Source organism: Ischnura elegans, chromosome 3 (assembly GCF_921293095.1).
Source record: "Ischnura elegans chromosome 3, ioIscEleg1.1, whole genome shotgun sequence".
Classification (NCBI taxonomy): Eukaryota; Metazoa; Arthropoda; class Insecta; order Odonata; family Coenagrionidae; genus Ischnura; species Ischnura elegans.
In genome coordinates, this window is record NC_060248.1 from 2,175,773 (window position 1) to 2,199,532 (window position 23,760).

The window sequence follows — 23,760 nt, forward strand, 5'->3', positions numbered from 1 at the left end:
TATTTCATATAATTTTCAACATCAGTTTCATATTCGTAATAAAATATAATTAAAAATATTTCCCCCTTTTTACTGGACATAAGGAACAATTACTGTCTTATTTTAGCAAAAATTCCAATTTTTTGGCAAAATATAAATTTTCTTTATATTTCAATATCATATTCGGAATTAGCGACCTCGAAAACTGTTATATTCCAAATATCAAGCAAATTGCATGATATTTAATAATTATGACCAACTTTTAAGCATTTGGCCCCACTGTGCGCCGGCCGCGTCACCTCTGCCCGGCACGTATGCAGGTCTGAGCTTGCAACCAACACGCTTCGCTTTGCAGCACATTTAAACATTAAACATGACCTAAACACGTGTTTTGTTCACACAAACCACAAAAAAAACTCCAATTATACTTAAACATGACAGGATCAACGTATTTTCTCAATGGGACAAAAAAGTCCCATGCCGCGGTTTTGGTTTAGGTTGGAAAGTTCAGTGGTTCTAGTGCTAAATGTAGTTTTCGCTGGGAACACAACAGCAATGAATGATGTAGTCAGTTCCTAAATACACCACTCTCGCTGTTAATGCTTAGAAAATAAGGTTACTTTTCCGGCCTTGCATTTCATTACAATTTTTCTCACTCAATTTTCTCACTGCTCACGATAGCTTTATTATGTTATTATGCCTAGATAAATATTTTCTATAACATTTAATGACCTTCTTTGGCTCACCAATATTAAGAAATTAAAGTCCAATCATTTTATCAACCTAGTCACTAGTATTTTGGACATTTTGTCTTGTCGTAAAACAGATTTCTAACTAGTTAATTAGAGGTGGTAGGAGTTATCTCTAACGCCTGTCAGACAAAAGAGTTTTGCGGAGCTTTAGAACCTACGGAAAGCAATCAATTTAAATGTAGCAAAAACCTTATGTTATGTTATTAGTAGGTAAACATCTGTTATAAAAATCGAAACTGTTCCCCTTTCTTAAAATTAACCACAAAATACGAATAACTCCATGTTGGCAATATTCCTTGCCACGCGGCGACGTTTAAACAATGTGAAATGATTCATTGTATAGTCGAATGAACAATACTATATGTTTTACACGAACCTATGGTGTTTCGGCAGAATTTCATATCAATGACTAAATTTCAGCATTCTACCATATTTGCGCATATAAAGACTAGCTTAAAAACTTATAATATATATAGTGAATGAGGAAAAAGTTCGGAAAGTTACGAAGAAATTTTGTGGAAAAAGAGTCAAACTTTTATTGGTGAAAAATGTTCATAGAATTGCACAATTTGTCGCCGGAAATCGCCGGTGGTTCAACTATGCCGGTGGTTCAACCATTGCTTCTGCTTCAGTGGATCTGGTTGCCTTGTGTCCCGACACTAAATTAACTCTGGTCTCACTCCAACAAAATCCAATCATTGGCAACCAATGATAGGCCCAAGAGTCCACTTCCGCAACCGCTTTCCCGTTGACCGAATCTGGCTTCCTGTAAACACGAAAACATTAATTAGAAATTCATTCAGGTAATGAAAATCCTAAGTACCGTTCAAAAATTTTCGATCACCAACGCACAAAAACTAGATCTTTATTTCAATGCACAAACACATCATAAAAACTAAAAAGACCAACGATATATATACAAACTTCTTGTTGGAAACTTTTTATTGAAAAATGCATTCCTCCAGAGTTTTCTCATAAACTTCGCTCATGTTGTTATTTGTAGTGTCACATGGATCCTGGTTGTGATTTAGGCATTATTTTGATTGTGGGTGGAGATTTCAACGTACCTTCTATAGATTGGGAGACTTATAGCTTCATTCCTGGTGGGAGGGATAAAGTGATCTGCGAGGCTTTATTACACACTTTTACATCTAATTCATTGTTTCAAATAGCATCCGCACCAAACAGAGGAGAAAATATTCTTGATTTATTAGCGACAAATATACCACATCAGGTAATAAACGTTGGCACTGTCGAAGGAATAAGTGACCATAGGGTAGTAACTGCAAAGTTTTCTCTAAATACCGCTGTAAACTTTAAAAAAGAGCGTAAAGTTTTCATTTTTAAAAGAGCTGATTTTGATGGGTTTAAGAGTCATCTGAAAAATGCTTTCCCCGAGTTTCAAGAATCAGTATTAAAGTTAAATGTAGAGAATACTTGGAAAGCTTTTCTTTCGCTCGTAACTTCGGGAATAAATAGCTACATCCCTAGTAAAATAGTAAAAGAAGGCAGCGAACCGAGATGGTACGACGCGGAAGTGAGAAAATCATTGAGGCGACAGAGAGCGTGTCATGCTAAAATGAAAAAAGTCAGCACGGATTTATCCGCTAATGAACGCGAGCTAATAATTAAAAAATATAGGATGACTAAAGCCGCCACGAAGGAAGCCTTCAGGAATGCGTTCACGAATTTTAAAAGAAAAACACTAGTAGAGCAGTTACAGGATAACCCAAAAGCGTTTTGGTCATATGTCAGGGAAGTTCAAGGTAAACGATCTACTGTATGTTCGCTGAGAAACGACAATGGAGATGTGTTGACAAGCAGTTACGATAAAGCCAATTTATTAAATTCCTACTTTAAGAGCGTGTTCACGGAGCCTTCCGAAAACTCACCCGAGACCGATGACAATCACTGTATACATAAGATGCCAGCTATTGACATTAGTACGCTCGGAATAGAAAATATATTGAAATCGCTTAGTCCAAATAAATCACCCGGTCCAGACGAAATCCCTTCTCGCGTATATAAAGAACTAGCCTCAGAAATTGCCCATTACTTGCAGTTAATATTCAGTAAATCCATCAAGCAACACGAAGTACCTAATGACTGGAAAATCGCTAATGTAACGCCAATATTTAAAAGTGGAGACAAGGAACAGCCATCTAATTACAGGCCGATATCTTTAACGTCCATCTCTTGCAAAGTCCTTGAACACATCGTAGTCAGCTCGGTAATGAAACACCTAGACGCGCAAAACTTATTAATGGGAACTCAACATGGATTCAGGAAAAGCAGATCGTGCGAAACTCAGTTAGCGCTTTTCGCCCACGATATTTTAGTCTCCGGGGAAGACAAAATTCCAGTAGACGCGATTTTTCTTGATTTCAAAAAGGCATTTGATAAAGTACCCCACGGAAAGTTAATAATAAAACTGAAATCTTATGGTCTAGACGAAGATGTCATTTCCTGGATTAGAGCGTTTTTGAGCGACCGCGTCCAAAGAGTAGTATTAGACGGTGCAGTCTCCAATGAGGTTAGAGTCACTTCTGGCGTTCCTCAAGGTAGTGTCATTGGCCCACTCCTATTCCTTCTTTATATAAACGACATTGGCGAAGTAGTGCAGAGTAAGTTACGATTATTTGCAGACGACGCTGTAGTTTACAGAGAAATCCGTTCCAGCAAAGATATATATGAACTAACGAATGACCTTGCTGCTATCCAAGCTTGGTGCGATGCTTGGCAGTTAGAATTAAATTTGGAAAAATGCGTCGTAATGAATTTCTGGAAGAAGAATAACTCCCTACAGCGTAACTATATAATTCGGGGCACCCAGTTAAAGGCAGTTGAATCCGTGAAATATCTAGGGGTTAGACTCAATAATGATCTATCGTGGAATAAACATATTCGAGAAATAACCGGTCAAGCTAATCGTAAAATGGGTTTTGTTAAAAGAATATTAGGAAAGTGCGACGACAAAGTGAGAGAAATTAGCTACTTTTCCCTCGTTAGACCACATTTGGAATACGCTGCCAGTGTTTGGGACCCTCATGAAAAAGGCTTAATAACAGAGTTAGAACGCGTGCAAAGAAGAGCTGCCAGGTATGTGAAAGGTCGTTACGATAGTCTTGTTAGTGTAACTGACCTCTCAGTTAAACTCGGATGGGAATCTCTGTCGGACCGTAGATTGAAAAATAGACTAAACCTTTTAGATAAATTCAAGAGCAGTGTCTTTTCTGACGAAGTTAACCATATCTTGCGGACGCCAACGTACTACGGAAGATCAGATCATATAAATAAAATAAGAGAGATAGATTGCAGAACAGACAGATTCCGAATGTCATTTTTTCCACGATCAATAAGAGATTATAACGGCAGCAATAGAACTCGTAAATAGATTGCATGACTTGTAGTGTAGCCTACTAACCTATGTAAAACTTAATGCATGTTTCTGAAATTCTATTCTATATTCTATTTCTAACAGCATATAGTAGTATAGTTTGTTATTATACAGGACGTATTTTGGACGGTGTGGTGTGCATGTGGGAGTCCAAATGCATGCTGCATGCTGGTGATTGATCACCCCCTGCCAAACACCCTAGTGGTGGCTCGCAGGGTATTGTATAGATGTAGATGTACCCTCTTCAGAGCAGCGAACTGAATTATCATGTGTTGTGCCCGACATTTGACGGCCTCATGCTTCGTAAATTCTTGAATTTTTTAAGGGAGAGCGAGGTGACCGAGAGAGGTCCTCGCGCAAATCTGGCCCCCAACGCACTGGTTCAATGGGTTCAATTTCATGAGCAGGGGGCTACGGGAGGAACCCTCACGGATCGCGCCGCTCCCGGAACAGAGAAAAACACAGTAGTTTCACAACAACCTAGTATCGGGTATTAGTTTTTGTAGTAAAATAATAGTCTAGTTGTTCTCGTGGTCGTAATTTTCTTTGGTGAAATATTTGTTCAGGTGTTACCTTCGTCGTTTCGAACTACTATCGCCGCAAAAAAAGTAGAACGCTGAACTCTAAGCATTAATATAAAATCCTATCGAAGCTCGATAGGGGCTCGTCATATTTCTGTTTACTAATTTTTTATTCAACTACAACAATGAATCGTGGAACATTGTTTAAACGTAAACATTTAGCTTCTACGGTCGAAAGAGAGAAAAAGACCACGCGAACCACAATGAAAACAGTGACACTGTCGTCTCTTTCATCCCATCACGGGCAAAATATTTGATTGGTTATTTTCATTGTAATTTTTATAGACAGAGCAACATCTTCACTTTACGAATAGCTTTTTCAAAATTAAATGTTCCCCATTCCTTTATTTTAAAAATGGCCGAAAGGTAGATTTCAATATCCGAAGTGTGGAGATGAAAATGAATATCGCAGTTACATATGAAATATGTGAAAAAAGTTCTAAACTTTTTATGTAAGGAAATTTTTATAATTCCTCTTTTTTAAAATAAACCAAAATGACGGAAATCACCTCGCGACTATGCAGTATAAATGACGATTTTCGCCTTTTAGGTTTGTTTGGCTTAATGTTCTTTTTACCTAAAGTAAGAAGAACAATATTTGTGTATTGAAGGAAGACAATTTCCCACCAATGATTTGTAAGGTTGCAATAATTAAAGAAATTCACCCAGGCCCACACTGTTTAGTGAGAGTGGTGACCGTAAAAACCCCATCCGGCCAACTTAAGAGACCAATCTCAGACCTGTATTTGGCCTACTTAAAGTAATTTACAAGTTATTTTATGTAATTATTTTCAGGAAAAAGTGTTAACATTTTTCAGCGGCCGAATAAACAATTCCTTACATGACAGGTTTAGAACTTTTTTCACATATTTCATGTGTAACTGCGATGTTCATTTTCATCTCCACACCTCGGATATTGAAATCTACCTTTCGGCCATTTTTAAAATAAAGGAATGGGGAACATTTAATTTTAAAAATCTATTCGTAATGTGAAGATGTTGCTCTGTCTATAAAAATTACAATGAAAATAACCAATCAAATATTATGCCTGTGACGAGATGAAAGAGACGACCGAGTCGCTGTTTTTATTGTTTTTCGTGTGGTTTTTTTCACTCTTTCGACCGTAGAAGTTAAATGTTTACGTTTAAACAATGTTCCATGATTCATTGTTGTGGTTGAATAAACAATTAGTACAGAAATATGACGAGCCCCTATCGAGGTTCGATAGGATTTTATACTAATGCTTAAAGTTCAGCGTTCTGATAGTAGATCCACACGCAGTGAGCTTTTTAACAATTTTCTTGTGAAATGGGGGATTACACACCTCAAGAGATCGTTGAAATAATCAAAGTCGTCGGGGCGTGTGACAACAATTATAAAGCTGCTGAAGACCTCTAACGCAAAGGTGCATGGACACGCAATTGAGCATTTGATGTGAGAATAAGACCTAACCAAACGCATTTTTCAATAAAAAGTTTCCAACAAGAAGTTTGTATTTTTTCCGTAGAAAACGATCCTGCAGTAAAAAAATATGGCTTTCCATTTAAGAAATGGAAGTTACCCCTTCTTTGACCTTGAAAATCGACTTCAAGGTCATTTTCAATATCACCATCGTATGTCCCCCTGTAAACCCTACAACTTTTATCTGAAACATTTTTTTTTTCTCATTTTGCTCAGATTTCGAGATATTCGGGGTGGGAACTTAAAATGGGACACCCAATATCTATTTCCTCTCTCCATAATTAACCCATAATTCCCCATTCAGGGCTTTTAACTTCGATTGTTTCGCATTTTCCGCTTTATTTTGACCTAATTAAGATAAGTTTCTGGGAAAAAATATATTAATCATATTATATGATTTTCAAAATGCTGCGTATACGCACCGCTGCCGAAACTCCGGTAAATAAATACAAAAAAAGGAATTTTAAAAACTTAGGTTACATCTTTCATTTTTTATCTTGATTTGCACACTCGACATCTTCGCCGGGAGTTATTATCCTACTTTCATGCCTCTACTGCGTCCTGACACTCTAGCTTTACAAGTGACCAAGTTCAACTCTTTCCCCTGCAATGAGTAAAAAAGAGCTGTACTCCTTCAATGTCGGGGCATGGATGCCCAGTGGTATTTTTTTTTAAATAACAGGGACCCTTCTTCAGGTTTCCTGTTCTCATAGCTAGGCTGATGCACAGGTATTTAAGGCAATGTAACCCAATCGATTCAAAGTTACTGATCATTGCAGCAGGTATTCTTATCTCAAAATAATCCGTTTTTCCTTTTCATGTTTTACGTGATTGTTGTAGCTTACTTGCCTTATATTTCACTATATCATATCCTAGTACTTATAAATGGGGACATGCAAAAGTCGAAAATGTGTTTACGCGGATTTTACCGCGAATTCCTGGGTTTTCCCGAGAATACGCGAATTTCGTGTTCATAGCGATTTTATCCAATTCATCGGTGATTTTCACCAACTCATACGAGAAAAGTGTAGTTTCCTTCATCAAAGAAAACGATAGGCATTAATGCGATTCGTTACACACCATTAGTGTATTCATAATATAAAAATTATTTCGTTTTAGAAATACCGGTTTAGACGAATGGCATTGGTCAATTTTTATCCTCATTTGAAAAAAAGCCAGATTAACAGTGCTCAGAGCCTCGCCCCAAGGTCACCACACTTGCGGCAGCGGGAACCAGAACGACGTCACACGGAGTTTTCCCGGCATTCATATTTAGCCGTCGCGTTTTCGCGCGCTTGAAGATTTTCAATTTTCATTTAATCGCGAAAAATAGATATCCATTTAAAAATCTGAATGCATGAAATGCGTACTCCAGGAGTAATTATCTTTCGAGTTAGGCATTAAAAAATAATAGGAAACCACCCTATACGCGAATTTCGTGTTAATAGCGATTTTCTTCAATTTATGGGCGATTTTCACCAACTCAGACTCAATTTTCATCGTTTATTCTTCTGCCCTTGCTTCTATATAAATTTAGTGCTTCTATGTAAATGCTTACGAGCAACGGAGGTCCTGTATGTCGATGACCGCTGGCACCACAAGCATGTGTCCATTGAGCCTCTCCAACGCAGACGACGGCCTCATTTCCAAGGAGGCGTACCGCAGGAGCTTGAAGACCTCGCAGTCGCACACGAAAGGGTTGTGTCCCAGAAGTAATTTGACGCGGGAAAACTCGCTGTCCGTGTCGCACCCCGGGATTACAACTTCAATCTGAGAAAGAGAAGATGATAAAATTACCTCTTCATCTCTGAAAGTCCATTTCCTACATAAAAATTTGTGTGCATCATTGTCATGAGGAAATAGAACAAAAAAATTAATCCGCTTGTAGTATTGCAGTCGTAGTGATAGTAAACCCAGTTATCACCAGTGATACGTAAAAATAAAGCAACAATTATAAGAAAAGGATTTTATGAAAAAATAATAAAAGGAGTGACAGCTTTTAGATGAGATACGGAGGAGACAGAAGGTGTGTATGGAGCGAGTACTGAGCTGGGAGGGGATGTTGAAAACAGTGTTGTAGAGGGTAGAATGTTGGGAGGAACGACGAAGTGCTGGATATGGTGGGTGAGGAGAAGCAGCTCCTAGATGAGATACGGAGGATACCGAAGGTAAGGATGGAGCGAGTACTGAGCCAGGAGGGGATGTTGATAACAGTGATATGGACACTAAAACGTAACAAAGAAGTACCAAGTACTGCACATGGTGGGTTAGGAGAGGCAGCGTGTAGACGAGATACGGAGGAGACAGAAGGTATGTATGGAGTGAGTACTTAGCAGGGAAGGGATGTTGAAAACAGTGTTTCAGAGAGTAGAATGTTTGGGTAAACGATAGAGAGAATGGCCAACATTAGGATATTTAGATAAAATGAAACTGTATATTCAGAATGGAATTCAGAAGTGCTCAAAGGAAAGGGAGGCTCTAACAATGATTTTTAAGTACTCATTGGAAAACTACCTTAAATGGCAGAATACAATTATAATGTTAATGCAACGTGTTACGTTACCTTATCGTTTGGGAGTTGCAGGGAGGAGATGGAGTTGTGTCTGAGGTCTATGGTCAGATTCTTCGAACCTGGAAAATGATTGAAGGCCAAAAGATGATAGTTTGCAAGGTACGTTAACATGAACGATTCGAGGTCCATGTTTTCCCGGGCTCTGGTGAAAAGGAGGTCTCCGAGCCACACTCGTTTTATTTTGTTGTGGCTTAGGTCGACGTAGCGCAGGTTTGGCAGGAAGTGCTGGAACTCCATGGGTATGTAGGCAATTTGATTGTGGGATAGTATGATGACCTGAAATTAAATTTAAAAGATATCATCAGGAATATTAGAAATGAGTTTCTTCAAGTCGGCCTCTAAATGTGTTATCACCCACTGCCCATTGAATCGTGTTTACAAAAGTCGCCACTCGCGTCGCTGACGTACAATTTGATATGAGTTTCACGGGTGAAATAAGGTTTGATTAGGGGTATTAACCCTTACTAACCCAATGTTGTTTCTAAGCAACATCAAAAATGTTTAAAATTTCCGATCTATTTAGGAGATATCTAAACTAAATATTATTTTGTAGTGTATATTTTAATGAAGAAATATATAGCTGCCAGGATAATTATCGTTGTGTGTAAAATTTTCAAGTTTTCAAAATGAAAAATCTTGAAATTTGATTTCTCCCAGATACAGCTCTGGGTTAGAAAGAGCTAAGCGTATTTTATTAACATGATGATGTGATATATATATTATTAAGTTAAACAATCAGTGGATGCAGTAGTGGAGTGGCGTATGAATAGTTAAATTTGGGAAGCAAGATCACTTATAGCGACTGGAGATGTAAGAAAGAAATTATCAGCAGAAAATCCAAAGCAAAGAAAGTGGGACATCAAAAGAGAGATCTGCTAACAACGAGAAACTTAAATGTGAAAGTAAAGAAACAATTTTATAAAAACCAACATTTGGAGTACGCTATTGTAGCAGAGTGATGCATAGATAGTGACAGCAGCGAAGAAAGCAAGGATATAGGCTTTCGAAATGCGGTGCAACAAAAGAATGATGAGGATCAAATGGATCGACCGAGTTAGAGATAAGGAAGTCCTAAGATGAGATGGAGAGTAGAGAAGGCACACGAAAACCTTAAAAAGAAGACAGAAAAACCTTATTGGCCACATCTTGAGTTATGATAGTCTGATGAAGACGTTTGGAAAAGTGGATGGCAAGAATGGAAAAGGAAGACTTCCAATTAAATGTATGGAACAAGTGAAAAAGAGAAAGTGTAAAAGAGAAGAAATTCGTTGGTTGGGATATTTTTGCTGATATTAGAATTAAGTGGAGAATTGCGTTGAACCAATCTTGGAATTGTTGACCAGTGATGATGATGATGACCGGATGGTGATGACGGAAGACATGTTCAGTACACGCAACGGCTAAGTATGAACGCTGGGAGAAGCCCGTGTGACGTCTGACAGCTACTGTGTGAGGCCAGCTGGGTGCGAAGCTATGAACGCCGCTACGATGCAGGCTATTTGCTGTCGAGCATGGCGGTGGCGTAGAGTACCCTACTAGAGTGTAGCGCTTGGCTTAAATAAGGATTATTAATGCCCTATCAAACGAAGGAAACTTTCCGACTTAAGGCAATTTTAATAGGTGATTATTAAGAGATGTTTCCCTGAGCTCTGTGCCTCATGCATGCATTGGTAATCTCAGACGATGTAAAACCCCTATCTACTTGTATAGGTACTAGGTCCCTGTGACGTCACGTGGAGTTGCATCGCATGGGCGCCAATCTGGCCTTTTTCAAATGAGGAGCAAAATTGACCCTTAACATTTGTCTAAACTGGGATTTATAAACCCAAATAAATTTACATTATGAATAACAAGTCATCCTATCTTACATGAATATAAGAAACAAAAGGAGCCCCATGCTAAAAATAACACATTGATTCTAATATCGTATAACTAACAATTGAAAATTTACCCAAAGAACCCAATTTCAAACCCTCAATGACACCTTCTCCAAGTTATCAACCAAGAAGTAATGGACACTCTGATTTTGGACACTTTGATTAACACTTAACCAGTGACGTGCAATTCTTTTTATATCAGTGACGTGGGTCTGAGTATTAAGCATCCAGTTGGTGGGGTCCAGGAGCGACCGCAATAAAACAAATAAAACGTAGCAAAGTCATTTTCGTCACTTAGTTTGACGTTCTCAACTATTATGAAACTTATATTTACTTTTATGCATTCCCAATACGAACCAAATTTTTCAGTGAAATTTTATTATAAAATTTATGCTAAAAAGTTATCAAAAAACACTTGAGTTGTTATTATTATCGCACTTTTTAATTGAGTACTTAATTATCTCTATATGATATTGAAAATGCTCCCTTAAAAATTATTAATTATTATAAAATCATTAGAAGTTTTTTTAAACAAATTTTGAATCGTTTCCACTGTTATTACGATTATTGGTTTTACTGACGTGAGGTCTCACAGAGCGTTGAGACTCAAATTCGGTTGCAAATTTTCGGAAATAATAATAAGAACGTTAATATTTTAAGAGTGCCATGTCCTTATTGTACAAAATTATGATGCCCACTAGGATTATGGATATTTTGTAACATCAATTTTGAAAATATTCATGATTTTAGAAACGCAGCGGTCTGTCAGACCACACGTCACCGGTTACGGGTTAACGTTTTGGCGTATACAAGGAATATGTTAAAAATATGTTCGTGTAGGCCATTCCACTCCTTTATTCCTCTACGTAGGAAGAATTTTTCAAAATGTCTGTTTCCTTTTTTTTTAACAGAATTTTGAATTCATGATCGTTCTTTCCTACGTAGCAAGGTGAGCATAGGTTTAAACCTATTTCCTACGTACCCTGCTCTTTTGCAAAGATTTTTCAAACCCCATCTAACCTATTCATGGTCCTTCTCACTTTCAGACTTCTAAGACCAAAGTGTCCTACCCATAGATTTTTATTTTTTTGCACATATATTTTTTCTACAATTTATTGAGAGATATTATGAATGCAAAGCAGAAAAAAAATTCCGAATACGTTTTCAAGCATATTTCGAAATGGGCACAAGGCAAAAAATTTCGTTATGTCATGAAAATAAATGCACGCTTGACAAAGAAACTAAGTTTTACAATGTAATATATATTTTTATTTTCTGATTCCTCTTATCTTGTCCTCACACAACTAATAATTAAATAATTGAATTGTTGAATGAAAATGAATTCTAATTCTCAGAAAAAGTGTCTACCTCAGAATAATTTTTTCTTCGAATTGCTGACTTTTTTAAGTATCTCTAGTTCTGATTTTGTCATTTCCATCAACATTTTTATTCATATAATTGTATTTTTTGACTGATGGCGTTTGGCACAAAAAAATCGATGCTCACATACGAGACACCCTATGAAAAATGACATACCCCTTAGCATGTCCGTTAAAAGGCAGAATGGGGCATTTCCTCAAAAGGAATACTGATTAACTCCGGGCGAAGATGTCGAGTGTACAAATCAAGATAAAAAAATAAAAGATGTAAGCTAATTTTTAAAAATTATTTTTTTTGTATTTATTTACCGAAGTTTTCCCAGCGTTGCGTATACGCAGCATTTTGAAAATCATATAATATGATGAACTTTTTTTTCACTTATCTTAATTAGGTCAAAATAAATCTGAATATTCGAAACAACCGATGTAAAAAGCCCTATATACAGTCTGGGGAATAATGGGTCAAGACATGTAGGGTAATGGGTGAATAACAGCTGAAAATAAGCACTCCAAAATGTCTCACCTCCAATGCTGTCAGTTTATGTAGGGGCGACAAGCAGCCCCACACAAACCTTTCTTTATGCGTTTGCGCGATGCATTCCCGCAGGTCGATGAGATTGTGGGAGAGGTCCACGCGTTTCGTCTTCCCAGACTCCCAGAGCCAATGTCCGAAGAATTCGACCGACTTTAAACGGTTTCGTGACACGTCGAATGTCTCCAATGCGAGATCAGATGAAAGTGTTTTTCGCATTTCAGGTTCAAACGCAAACTCTGTGATATAGTTACCGCTGAGGTTGAGGTGTTTTAAGGTTGTCAGGACGGGAGTTATGCTTGGATAAACCTTTAGTCGGTTTGATGAGAGGTCGAGGACTTGCAAATAGTCCAAATACTTGCTAAAGAGAACTTTATATTTGCCAAGCTCTAATGGATTTTCTATGATACGAATAAGGTTGTGGGACAGATTGACCTCCAGCAGACGTGGTGCTTGCGTAAACACATCCGGTTTAATCAAAGTCAGGCGATTATTGGATAGGTTTAGGTGTGTTAACCCCGGAATCGACAATTCTGGTACATCCTCCAGACTATTTCCGCTCATGTCGAGAAAAAACTCTTCACATGACTTGTTCTGTGTTTTGAATGGTTGAAATATCTTGTATGGCAAATGGCGGAACCTGTAAAGAAATGTAAAAATTATTTATTAATATATATTTTCACTTACAGTGAAATGTCTTTGTAACGAAATCCTACGAACCGCCGAAATGCTTTCGTTAAACTGAAATTCCGTTATACGGGAAGTTTCGTTATACGGGACGGAAAATAACTATGTTATACAGAATATTTCGTTACACTGGCGTTCGTTATAAAAACGTTTCACTGTATTAGGTTATTCTAAAAGTTCGGGAAGTGATTTTGATCTAGGATTGAGTATAGAGTCGAGTTCATATCTACTCGCGAGTGTCGAGTCGAGTAGGTATGCTAATTTCTACAATTTACAATACTACAATGTATTCTCAAAATTACTCGATGCATTCACGAATCCCCTGGTTAATTTTCCTTTTTGAATCCTTAGCCTGCTTTGTAAAATGGTAATGAGGAACGAGGTGGTGGTAATTATGTCAAAATCGGGAAAAATCGGCATTGTCCCTGAAAACCTTAAAATAAGATTTAATTCTTTCTGTAAGAAATCTTAAACATTTTACCAATTCACTCGGCGTTTGAATAAATAGAAAGTAGTGTGGGGTACAATAGTATCGCATAAAAAGTGTGAGCCATTCAGTGGTCCTCTAGGACTACTCCGAATGCGCTGCCGGGCCTGAAGACCACCGCGGAACACGAAAAAGTAATTGGCAACCACGTGGATACCTGTTGTGGCTGACCGCTGCAAAGACAGCGAGATGTAAACCCCGGAACAAGACATGAGTATGACGATTCGACTTTAAAAGCTATATTTTTACCTGAATTTATGATTTTTTTTCCTTTTTTGCAAATTTTTGAAGTGAAAACTTCTTTAGCGGCGTTAAGCACTTTTGCGGGGTGGGGAAAAAGCATAGAATTTGCGTGAGCATCACCGACCCGACACCGCGATCGCTACAGCGAGAGATACATAACGGCGGCCAGTAAAATGTATCGTTGGTCTTGGTGGCGGCGGGGTAAAGTTCTCGGGGGTAAAGTGCCAAACAAGAGGTCGTGGGTTCGAGTCCCGCCGGGGTAGGTTTCCCCGGTCCAGGGCATGTACGTTTAGCTTGCGTCACCGCTATACTTTTATAAACGGAATACTGGCATCTGTCTGCTTCTAGTTCTATACTGTACATATGTACTTTTTCTATACAGTGCGTATTATTTTGTAGACTGTTAATAGAGATTAATATATATAAACTTGTTAACATATAGACTGTTGAAGTCTTTTTGTTTAAAAAATATTAAAATTGAAAATAAAAATCGATAGTGTGTATTGTATAAGTTCATTAAATATAAAGAGCTCGTTCATGAACGTGCAGAAGAGTGTACAACTGTACACGCTATAAAAATACAGGTCAGTACAATTTAAGGCAGTTTCTTTTTTGTGCATAGTGAACAATTATATGTTTAAAGCATATTAAATAAAAGAAATGAAAGCATATTATAGTATAATATGCTGTTATATGATGTTACTTTCTATTCATACACATCGTATTTTTAATATATATTAATAATAAACAGTTTGCTGAAAAAAATAATTTCAATTTTAGTTGAAAAATGAGTATTACTGGAAAAATTAGTTCTTTAATGATATTAAACCTATATAAAAAATAAATGGATAATAATTATTTCAGTTTTCACTTCTGTCGGCCAGTCCCACGACTGTCCCGTTTTTTTTAACATACTGACCTCGACAGCTCCGAGTAACTGATATAACTTTACTCGACGCAACCCGAAAAACTGCAAGATAACGTACCTGTTGTTGTTGATATGTACGTAGCATAATGAAGATGAATCGCTGAAGAAATCCAAGTCTAGGGTCTCAATGAGATTGTAGGAGAGGTCCAGTGTGATTAGCCTGGTTTTGTTTCTCAACAGTGTCGCCGGAATTTTGGTGAGGAGATTGTTCGAAGCCAGGAGTGTGGTTAGATTCATGTTCCGGGAAAATATGTTATCAGGCAAGTGCGCAATACTGTTGCTGGAAATGTTCAAGTATTCAAGGTTAACCATGCCGTTGAAGGCTTCATCCGGCAGCGACGACAAGGAGTTATTGTCCAGATAAAGATGCTGAATGGAAGACCACCTGATCCATGCATTAGTTAAGTATCCAGAGTGTTCGAGGATGGAGGATGACATTCTAGCAGAACTCCTTTCTTTGTAGTGGGTGGGTGTCATGCTAACCGATGGGAGTCCCAAGGTTACAAGTTTATTACCGTATAGGGTAAAAATGATCAGGGATTGGAGACTGTATAAACATTCTTCCGGAATGAAACTAATCCTATTATACTCTGCATGCAGAATTTCAAGTTTCTTTAGCCTGCATATACTCGTCGGTAATGTTTTGAGTGAGTTTCTTTCTAAATCGAGACGGGTCAAATTCTCCGTTTCGAGAAAAAAATCATCGTCAATGCTTTCTATCCCGTTTTCGCAGAGATAGAGGTCTTTTAAATTCCTCATGCTGCTCAGAAAACTACGTGTAAGTGATCTGAGCTTATTTTGGCGTAGATTTAACGTCTTCATCCTTTCCATGTCCGAGAAAAAGCTTTCTTGTAAATATTGTATTCCCGTGTCTGTGATTATAAGGCGTTCGAGCCGTTTTGGTATCCTCGATAAAATATCTTCGTCAAGCATCGGCAATTTTGGACAGTTTATAGTGAGTTCCTTCAGCTTTTCCAAGGCACTCCAACGACGCATGGAAAAGTGGAGAGTTTTTGAATCCACGCAGTATATTGCTAAGTTTTCCAGTGGAAGGTCCCTCCAGCCACCGATGCAACCATAACTCTCATCTCCAAGTAGGACTGTTTGATTACTAGACGGAGCTGAGCAATTAAACACTGTCAATTGGGCGTTATTTGCGACCGCATACTTATACGATGAGAAGTTGGAGAATATGAGCATGGAGAGGTAATGATAAGGGTCCACCTCTGTTTGTGCCATGCATTTTATAATATAGTGTACCGTTGTATTCGTGACTATCCATCGGCTTAATAAAACTTTGTCTTCGCAGAAAATTTCATAAAATCCCAAATCGCTCACTTCGAAACAGAGACATCTGGGATCTTCTTTACAATGAAAGCCGTTCATTCCTCCATCTTCGCTATCAGGCGATGATTTTCCGGAAGAGCAACCAGTGATGGATATCACGATTATAACGATGCAAAAGTACCTCTGTTCCATGCTTACATGGAAGCCACTGCGCTTGGGAGCTCCAGGCATTCTCGAGACCTGAAATATAATGAATACTGATAAAAAAATAAATAATAATTATAATGAATATACGAGAAATGCAATGAATCATGTTACATAGCTGATATTTCTGTACCGCTTTCGTATAATATCGGAAAGACAATATTTTCAAGAGGAAATAAGTACCAAGAATGGAAATAAAAATAAAAAGAATATAGAATATGGAACAGGTTTATGTTGCTCCAAAACCATCTTGGCCACCGGTATCATTACAAAATATATACAAAATAGTTTCAAAATAATGAAAATTTATCCAAATACATTCATCAAAATGCAGAAGGCTGTGATAATTTCAACCTCCCATATTACGAGAAAATTTCTCTACGAAAAAGGACTGTAAAGAGAGTTACCTTGGTGACCCTTTACAATAAAGCATCTCAGTTAAAACTGACGAAAAAGTAGGAAAAAATAATAATAACATGAATTATTATTATTATCATCATCATTATTATTGTTATCAAAAAAGACCATGCCATTATATGGGGAGATACAGAAATTAGCGAAGCAATTCACCGGCACCGGCCTTCATTTATCAATTCATAGAGACCTGTACTCATCTGTATAAAAACAAAAGGGAAGAACATGATGAATTTCAAAAAATCTGTAGCCTATGGGGCGGATACATTAATACGGACATCTGATCCGTATTGCTGTCCTCGCCAAAAGGTTGCATCCGCTGCTAAGTGTGAAATTGGACTTTCACCGAGTAACAGAGCCTTGAAGTTGGGAGGCAAGTCGTCTTCCAAGACGTCGGTCTATACGACGGAGGTAACCTGGTTCAGACCCTAAAAGAATTCGTCAATATAATTCACCAGGAAAAATTAAAATTCTTAATTGGATGCAAATAACTTCAACAAAATATGGCTCCAAGCAAAAAGGTACTGTTACTCTCAAACAAAACTATTACTCTTGAATTCAGATGCAATTATTCAAATAATCTTTTAAAAATATATTTCATGAAACAACTTAACTGTTTACTACTCGAGTGTTATGATTAGTCAAATACGTAAATAACACTTTTAACGTGTGATTCTGATATGGCTTCATTTCTTTATGGGGCCTTTAAACGACGTCATAACCATGTTATATTGCATAATTATTTTTCACTCGAAAAATTACGAAGCTCTCAAAATTATGGAGGTACAATAAAATCTGTAAAAAATGTAATTCCACATAAATCCTTGCCTAATCCATGCCTAATGTTTGAGCTACGTTTAGACGTGGTACGATATCGTCTTGTACGTGTACACAGAAGGCAGAGCCACTTGTAAAGTTTCTCCCGGTTGTGAAGTTCGTCCTACTGCTTGTGAGTGCGACTGTGTGAATACAAGACATCTTTAGCAGGGTCTCATTAGCTCTGATAAAGATCAGGATATTCCAAGAAATATTGCATTATTGTATGAGGTTATTTATAAAAATACAACTAAATATATAAATATCGGTGTTGCGCAATTAAAAAATACCATTTAACATTGTCAGCAAAATGAAATTTTTACGCATCGCATGTTGCATTATGCTTACGTGAAGGCAAAATGTAGCATGTAAATAAAAATTCATGCTTAACAAGCACATTGGGACATGCAGAGTTGATCGATAAGGGATGACAGGTTGTTCTACTCTTATCAAAAGGAAGCTAGGGGACTGATAGTGGACAGAGAGTCATGATCCAAGGGGGGACTGGAGTCGGGACACAGTAATTCAACTGAAACGCCCGCGCAGCTGAGTAAGTGAGTGAAATAGGACGGAAAAAGGATGGAGACGCCACCGCCACGATAGAAGCCTGACGATGCCGACGGGGTAGGGATAGGGTTGGATAGGGTAATACCCTCGCCGCTACGAAAGCTACCAGGGTGACAGCTACCAGACAAACTACAACTTTTATGGCAACGATTTTAGAAGCTTTTTCTATAAAAGAGAATAATGCAAATATGAAACTGTTGGAGACTGATAGTGAACAGTTTTAGGATTCAGAGCGACTAACAGTCTAATATTATTCCGACCCTACCGGGCGCGATTCGCTGTTCAGAATACTGAATTGCACCGGTCGTACAGAAATTTTGAGAATTACGTCTGCCGATGGAGTTTAAGCATGGATTACTCCCGTTAAGAATAGCGTTTAGCAACAGGGTCGGAATACGCAGTATTATTACTCCTTCTCCCGTTATAAGTGCGAGTATCACGTTGTAATTCCATCCAGGAAAGAGGAAGTTCAATTCTTATCACAAGGAAGAAAAGGGAGTGTTGATGGTGGGAAGTTTGGGGCTTCAAACGACGTAAAAACTGCGTAAAGAAGAGATTGCGATTATGATTACCTGAAACAATTAACGTTGAAGTTAAATTTGCCCTCTCATATAAAAAAAAACAGGAGAAGTGAACTATTTTGGAAAAACGTATTAGATTATCATCTGTAACTCAACAAGCACTTTGCAGGCGAAAGATCTCTTTAAAAAAGTAAATTGTGACTAAATTTTATTCAATCCGTAATAAAAATCCTTTTTCTGCCCGAAAAACGGTTGACCATGCTTCGGTGAAATCTAAATTGGATTATGGGCTTGCATTTAGGGGCTAAGTTTAACCCATTACCGCCAAATGAATTTTTTTCGGATTCTATTTCAAGTATGACTGTAAAAAAATTATATATGATACCTTATGACGGGTAAATCAAGTTTGAGCGAAGTGTGTTGCGTACATACTAACATGCTCCTAAGTACACGTTATTATTTTTGCATTTTATTTATGTTGTCCACGTGGTTTACGTACAATTTGAAATCCTTCTTAATCATGCTCACATTTGTGCGTATTCAGCGTATTTACTATTCATATTCGGCTTGCTATTAACCTTGACAACCTTCAGGATTGCTTATGAAGTTTGTCATATCTTTCTAAGTTAACCGACAATATAAATCCTTTGCAATTGTCATTAAAAAGTTCAATAAGCTTTCCTACACTTACTAATGTTAAGGATCTCAATCCTTTTCAGCCAATATTAAGGTTATAACACAATTTTGAATAAAAACTCGGCTATTTTCCGCGTTGCTACACATAATGACTAATTGATTGATAGAAAGATCGATACAAATTTCCAGCCAAAACGGGGGCAGGTGTGGGTAAATGGCTTTGAGTACGTGAAAATAAAAACATTCATCGGAAGAAAAATCTGAAAACTCGAAAAAGTCGATTAGATATTCACCAAATATATATACTTAAATTAACGTGGTTGCCTTTTGGGGCGAAAGCATTTTCGCATTCATCAGGTGTTTAAAAATATTTTAGTTTGTTGTTTGAGCATGAAATGCCCTTGATTTGAAAAAAGATTTTTCAATCAATTTTTTGATGTAGTGGGCTTTGCGATTATTTTACAAAAAATTATATTTTTTGAAAATTGCCCATGCCTTCTTCGTATTTCTTAGATTTTTGACCAAAATAAATTAAGCGACTGAAAATTAATTGCCGCCATTTTTTGTGTAGAATACGATCTTAGTTGTTAGTACACTTCGAGCCATAGGAATGATAGATGTCTTTTGCAATGAAGGCCATTCCTCTCCATCGATTCATGATATATCGATACATATATCGTTTGATAAGCCATATTTGAGAATAAATATTTTTTTGAAAAAAGTATGATACTGAAATAAGAGAAAATAAGAGTATTTGTTTGAAATAAGATAAAAGTTTGATCTAACGATTATAACCAAAGTTGTAGTTGATAAACGAGTGCTTATGATAGATCGTTTTGCAGACTTATTATTTTAGGCACTGGAATAAAAATTGTTATTGTATGCTAAGACATCAATGAACTATACATGCATAAAAATTATTTTGATGAGCAACATTTCCTTATGAGTACATATCGATAAATCGATAAGTTTCCTTTTCTCCCATAATATTACCCGTATCTATCTGAAACTTAAAGCGTGATACCAAATTGGTAATATAAGAGTTTATTTATCTTTCAGTCTCCATTCCAACCATTGTTTCTATTTTTATTAATATCTAATATCAATGTAAAGTCAAGGGAAAAAACTCAAATGCTTCTAAATACCCTCCTTTTGAGGCAGAAAAACGTGTATTTGAGGATATAATTCTTATTATGAAGGTCGCATTTGAAAATGAGAGGCCTGTGACGTCTGGTGACGCCTGTGACGTCTGGTTTCTTTGGACTTGATTTATTAAATGCGAGCAATATTAAATTGACTTTCCTTGAATTCGATTATTCGCCAATATTTTTTAAAAATGAGGCTTGACCTTGAACATATTACTCCGTTAAAATTCAGGTATTTTGTTTGGTAAAAGTAAAAAAAAACGAATTCCTTTGTTTTACTAGGTGTTATGATCGATACAACTGTGAATTCGTTGTACATACGCATTTTGAATCGAAAGTTTTACGTAAGGCGTGAAATGAACTATTTGACCTTTTATGACAGCAATATATCTAATGGATATATGCTAAACCTTTACTTGCAACGCTTTCTAATAACAGTATGAAGTTAGCAGTTCGATATTTTCAGAGTATATCTTGGCTGGTAATATAAGAATTTGGTTACCTTAAAAGTATCCATGCCTAATTTTCTTTATATCTTTTTCAATGTCTATTTTCACTGTAAATCAAAGGAAAAGATGAATATATTTCCTTTTCATTCGATTTAGTTTAAAGGAAATGAAATAAATAACCAGGAAATGATCCCTACTAAGGTCACAATGGAAGTATACCGATAGTCCACTACATTGATTTTTCTAATGGTAAAATCAATTCGCCTTTCCTTGGATTTGACTTTTCGCTATTGATTGTTTCATTCAAATGCGATAAGGTTTTAAACCTCTTATTAAAAATAAATAATAAGATACCCAATCATATAAATATTTGAGCTAACATTTTCAGTTAAAATGATTGAAGTTATAATCGATACAGTAATTCATTCGATAGACGCCCACGGCTGCGTTTTCATTGTTTATGCGGGTATCGAATTAATGTTATGTACTTTGACAACAATAGATTCATACTACATATCATTTACCCTTATCCATGTATTACATGTTATGTATTATGTCTTACCCATTAATCCCCAGCGTTGTGTTAACGCAACATTATTACATTTTAATTCTCAGAACAAGTTTCCACTTCAGAATAATTTTTTCTTCGATTTACTGACTTTTTTTATAGTTCTAATTTTGTCATTTTCACCAACATTTTCATTAATATAACTGTATTTTTATTACTGATGGCGTTAGGCATAAAAATCGATGCACACATACGAGATATCCTATGAAAAATGGCACACCCCAGCATGTCCGTCAAGGCAGAATGGGGCATTTTCTCCAAAGGAATACTGATTAACTCCCGGCGAAGATGTCGAGTGTACAATTAAAGATAAAAAATAAAGGATATAACCTTATTTTTATAAATTACTTTTTTTGTATTTATTTACCTGAGTTTTCCCAGCGTTGCGTATACGCAGCATTTGAACAATCATATAATGTACGATGAAAAATTTTTTTTCCAAAATTTCATCTTAATTAGGCCAAAAAAAATCGGAAAATTCGAAGCAACCGAAGTAAAAAGGCAAATGAATAAAGTCTGGGGAATAATGGGTCAAAGGCACGTATCCAAAAATGTACGATAGCCAGAGGAACTACAAAGCTAATGAACATGGTATTTACTTTTATTATAGCCAGTGGAAATGAACTGTTCCAGCTCATAAAATGCACTAAATCAGAGATCGGATGGTAAACCGTCAACGCCTGAATTAAAAAAGTTTCTGCGATTTTTGTGTTTCTGCGATCATTTCTCTAAATGTCAATGAAACTCGGAATGAGTCATTAGGTGCCAAATTAATCCTTATGCCACTAAGAGTTACGCCTAACGGTACCATATGGTACCACCAACATATTTTACATCATAACATCCCAAATATTAGGCTCATATCAAACAATAATCATACTTTATACGAGATGTACAGGATACAAAACATAATTACGTAATAAAACCTTTGCATTAGCAATACATAGGGCTCAAGTAAAGAAAATGAAATGCTTGCTCTAAAAAATTCCATTTTTTCTCAAATTTCAAAAGGCTCTAAATGCGTTAAATACAGTTTTAACATACCAAAATTTAAAACTCTCAAAAACCCTAATACATTATGATAAATAATAAAAAAATTATGTTTAACACTGCCCTAGCAGCTGGTAGCATTTGGTTAATACCGCTAGGCGTTAAACGGGATAATAGGGAACAACTTCACGTTGGACTTACCTTCAAAACAGCAAATTGGATGTGGTAACTCTGAGTGCACAGTAGTGGCTTCTGTCGATGGTCTAACTCTGGCGTCCCTTCCCGGAACTACCGTCCTATTTGAAGACTGCTCAGCGCAATCCTCGTGTCCGCGACAGATGCAAACTTCCTGTCGGCCCGGTTAGGTCCACTCGTCACGTAACCCCAAGGAAGTTCGCAATATCAAGAGGCGCCGATTCAGAGCTTTTAGCGGGGTCAGAGTGGCGCTATTATAGGTTGACAACTTTTTGACTTATGTCCCTGAATGATATTTACAGGTGGCTATTTTTTGCTCTGCAAATGCGCTAAGTTCAGAGGAATATTCTACCACAACGACTAGCATGCATCCGGTGATTATCGTCTGAGTTTACCCACCATTCGCGAGAATACTTTTAATCTACAAAATCTATTTCCTGTAAGTAACTTTGCTCTTGGGGAATCCTTGAAAATATACTTTTGTACTTTATTTTTTAGATTCCCATTGGCTATAATAAATAGCGACATACCTGGTATAACAAAATTATTTTTCGTTCTGTATAACGAAATTTGCCATAAAACGAATTTCCCGTATAGCGAAATATAAGTTAAATAATCGTACTTTGGTGGTCCGTGGCATTTCGTTACAAAGACATTTCACTGTAGTCACTTTGCTAATGGGGATATCCGTGTTCATTCCCTCAAGACGACGCGACGTTTAAATAATTTTAAATGGTTCATTGTTATAGTCGAATAAAGAATGTGTGAAACTATATATATTTTTGGTAGAAATTCGTACAAATCTTTGAATTTTAGCTTTCTAACAACTTTGCGACTATAAAGGCTAGTTTAAAAAAGCCTTACTACCTATATAATAGATGATAGAAGAAAAAGTTCTGAAATTTACGAAGAAATTCTATGGAAAAACATAGTCAAAATTTTATTAGTGAAAAAGTATCAAAGAAGTTTCACCAAATAACGGCCGAAACTGTTGTACTAATTCAAACTGTCCCTCTTACTCAATATAAACCACTGATACGATTATCTCCATGTTTGAAGCATACATTGCCGTGGGGCAACGTTTAAACAATGT

General features: G+C 36.8%; 1 protein-coding gene across 1 annotated transcript; it reads right to left on the minus strand.

Annotated features, from left to right (window-relative positions):
- Positions 1–1,328: 1,328 nt before the first annotated feature.
- LOC124156648 (leucine-rich repeat protein SHOC-2-like) lies at positions 1,329–15,634 on the minus strand. Its single transcript, XM_046531307.1, has 5 exons — positions 14,934–15,634; positions 12,522–13,170; positions 8,734–9,018; positions 7,729–7,940; positions 1,329–1,497 (listed from the first exon to the last, which is right to left on the minus strand). Exons 1-5 carry the CDS (start codon positions 15,632–15,634, stop codon positions 1,329–1,331), a joined length of 2,016 nt encoding a protein of 671 aa, XP_046387263.1.
- Between the last annotated feature and the right edge of the window lie 8,126 nt (positions 15,635–23,760).

Excerpts from the sequence above, each read along its gene's own strand:
- LOC124156648 (XM_046531307.1), bottom strand. The coding sequence starts at position 15,634 with ATGAGGAATTTAAAAGACCTCTATCTCTGCGAAAACGGGATAGAAAGC. Across the intron at positions 13,171-14,933 it reads GTACATATCAACAACAACAG|GTTCCGCCATTTGCCATACA; the intron begins GTACGTTATCTT and ends ATTTCTTTACAG. Across the intron at positions 9,019-12,521 it reads ATAAACTGACAGCATTGGAG|GTCATCATACTATCCCACAA; the intron begins GTGAGACATTTT and ends ATTTAATTTCAG.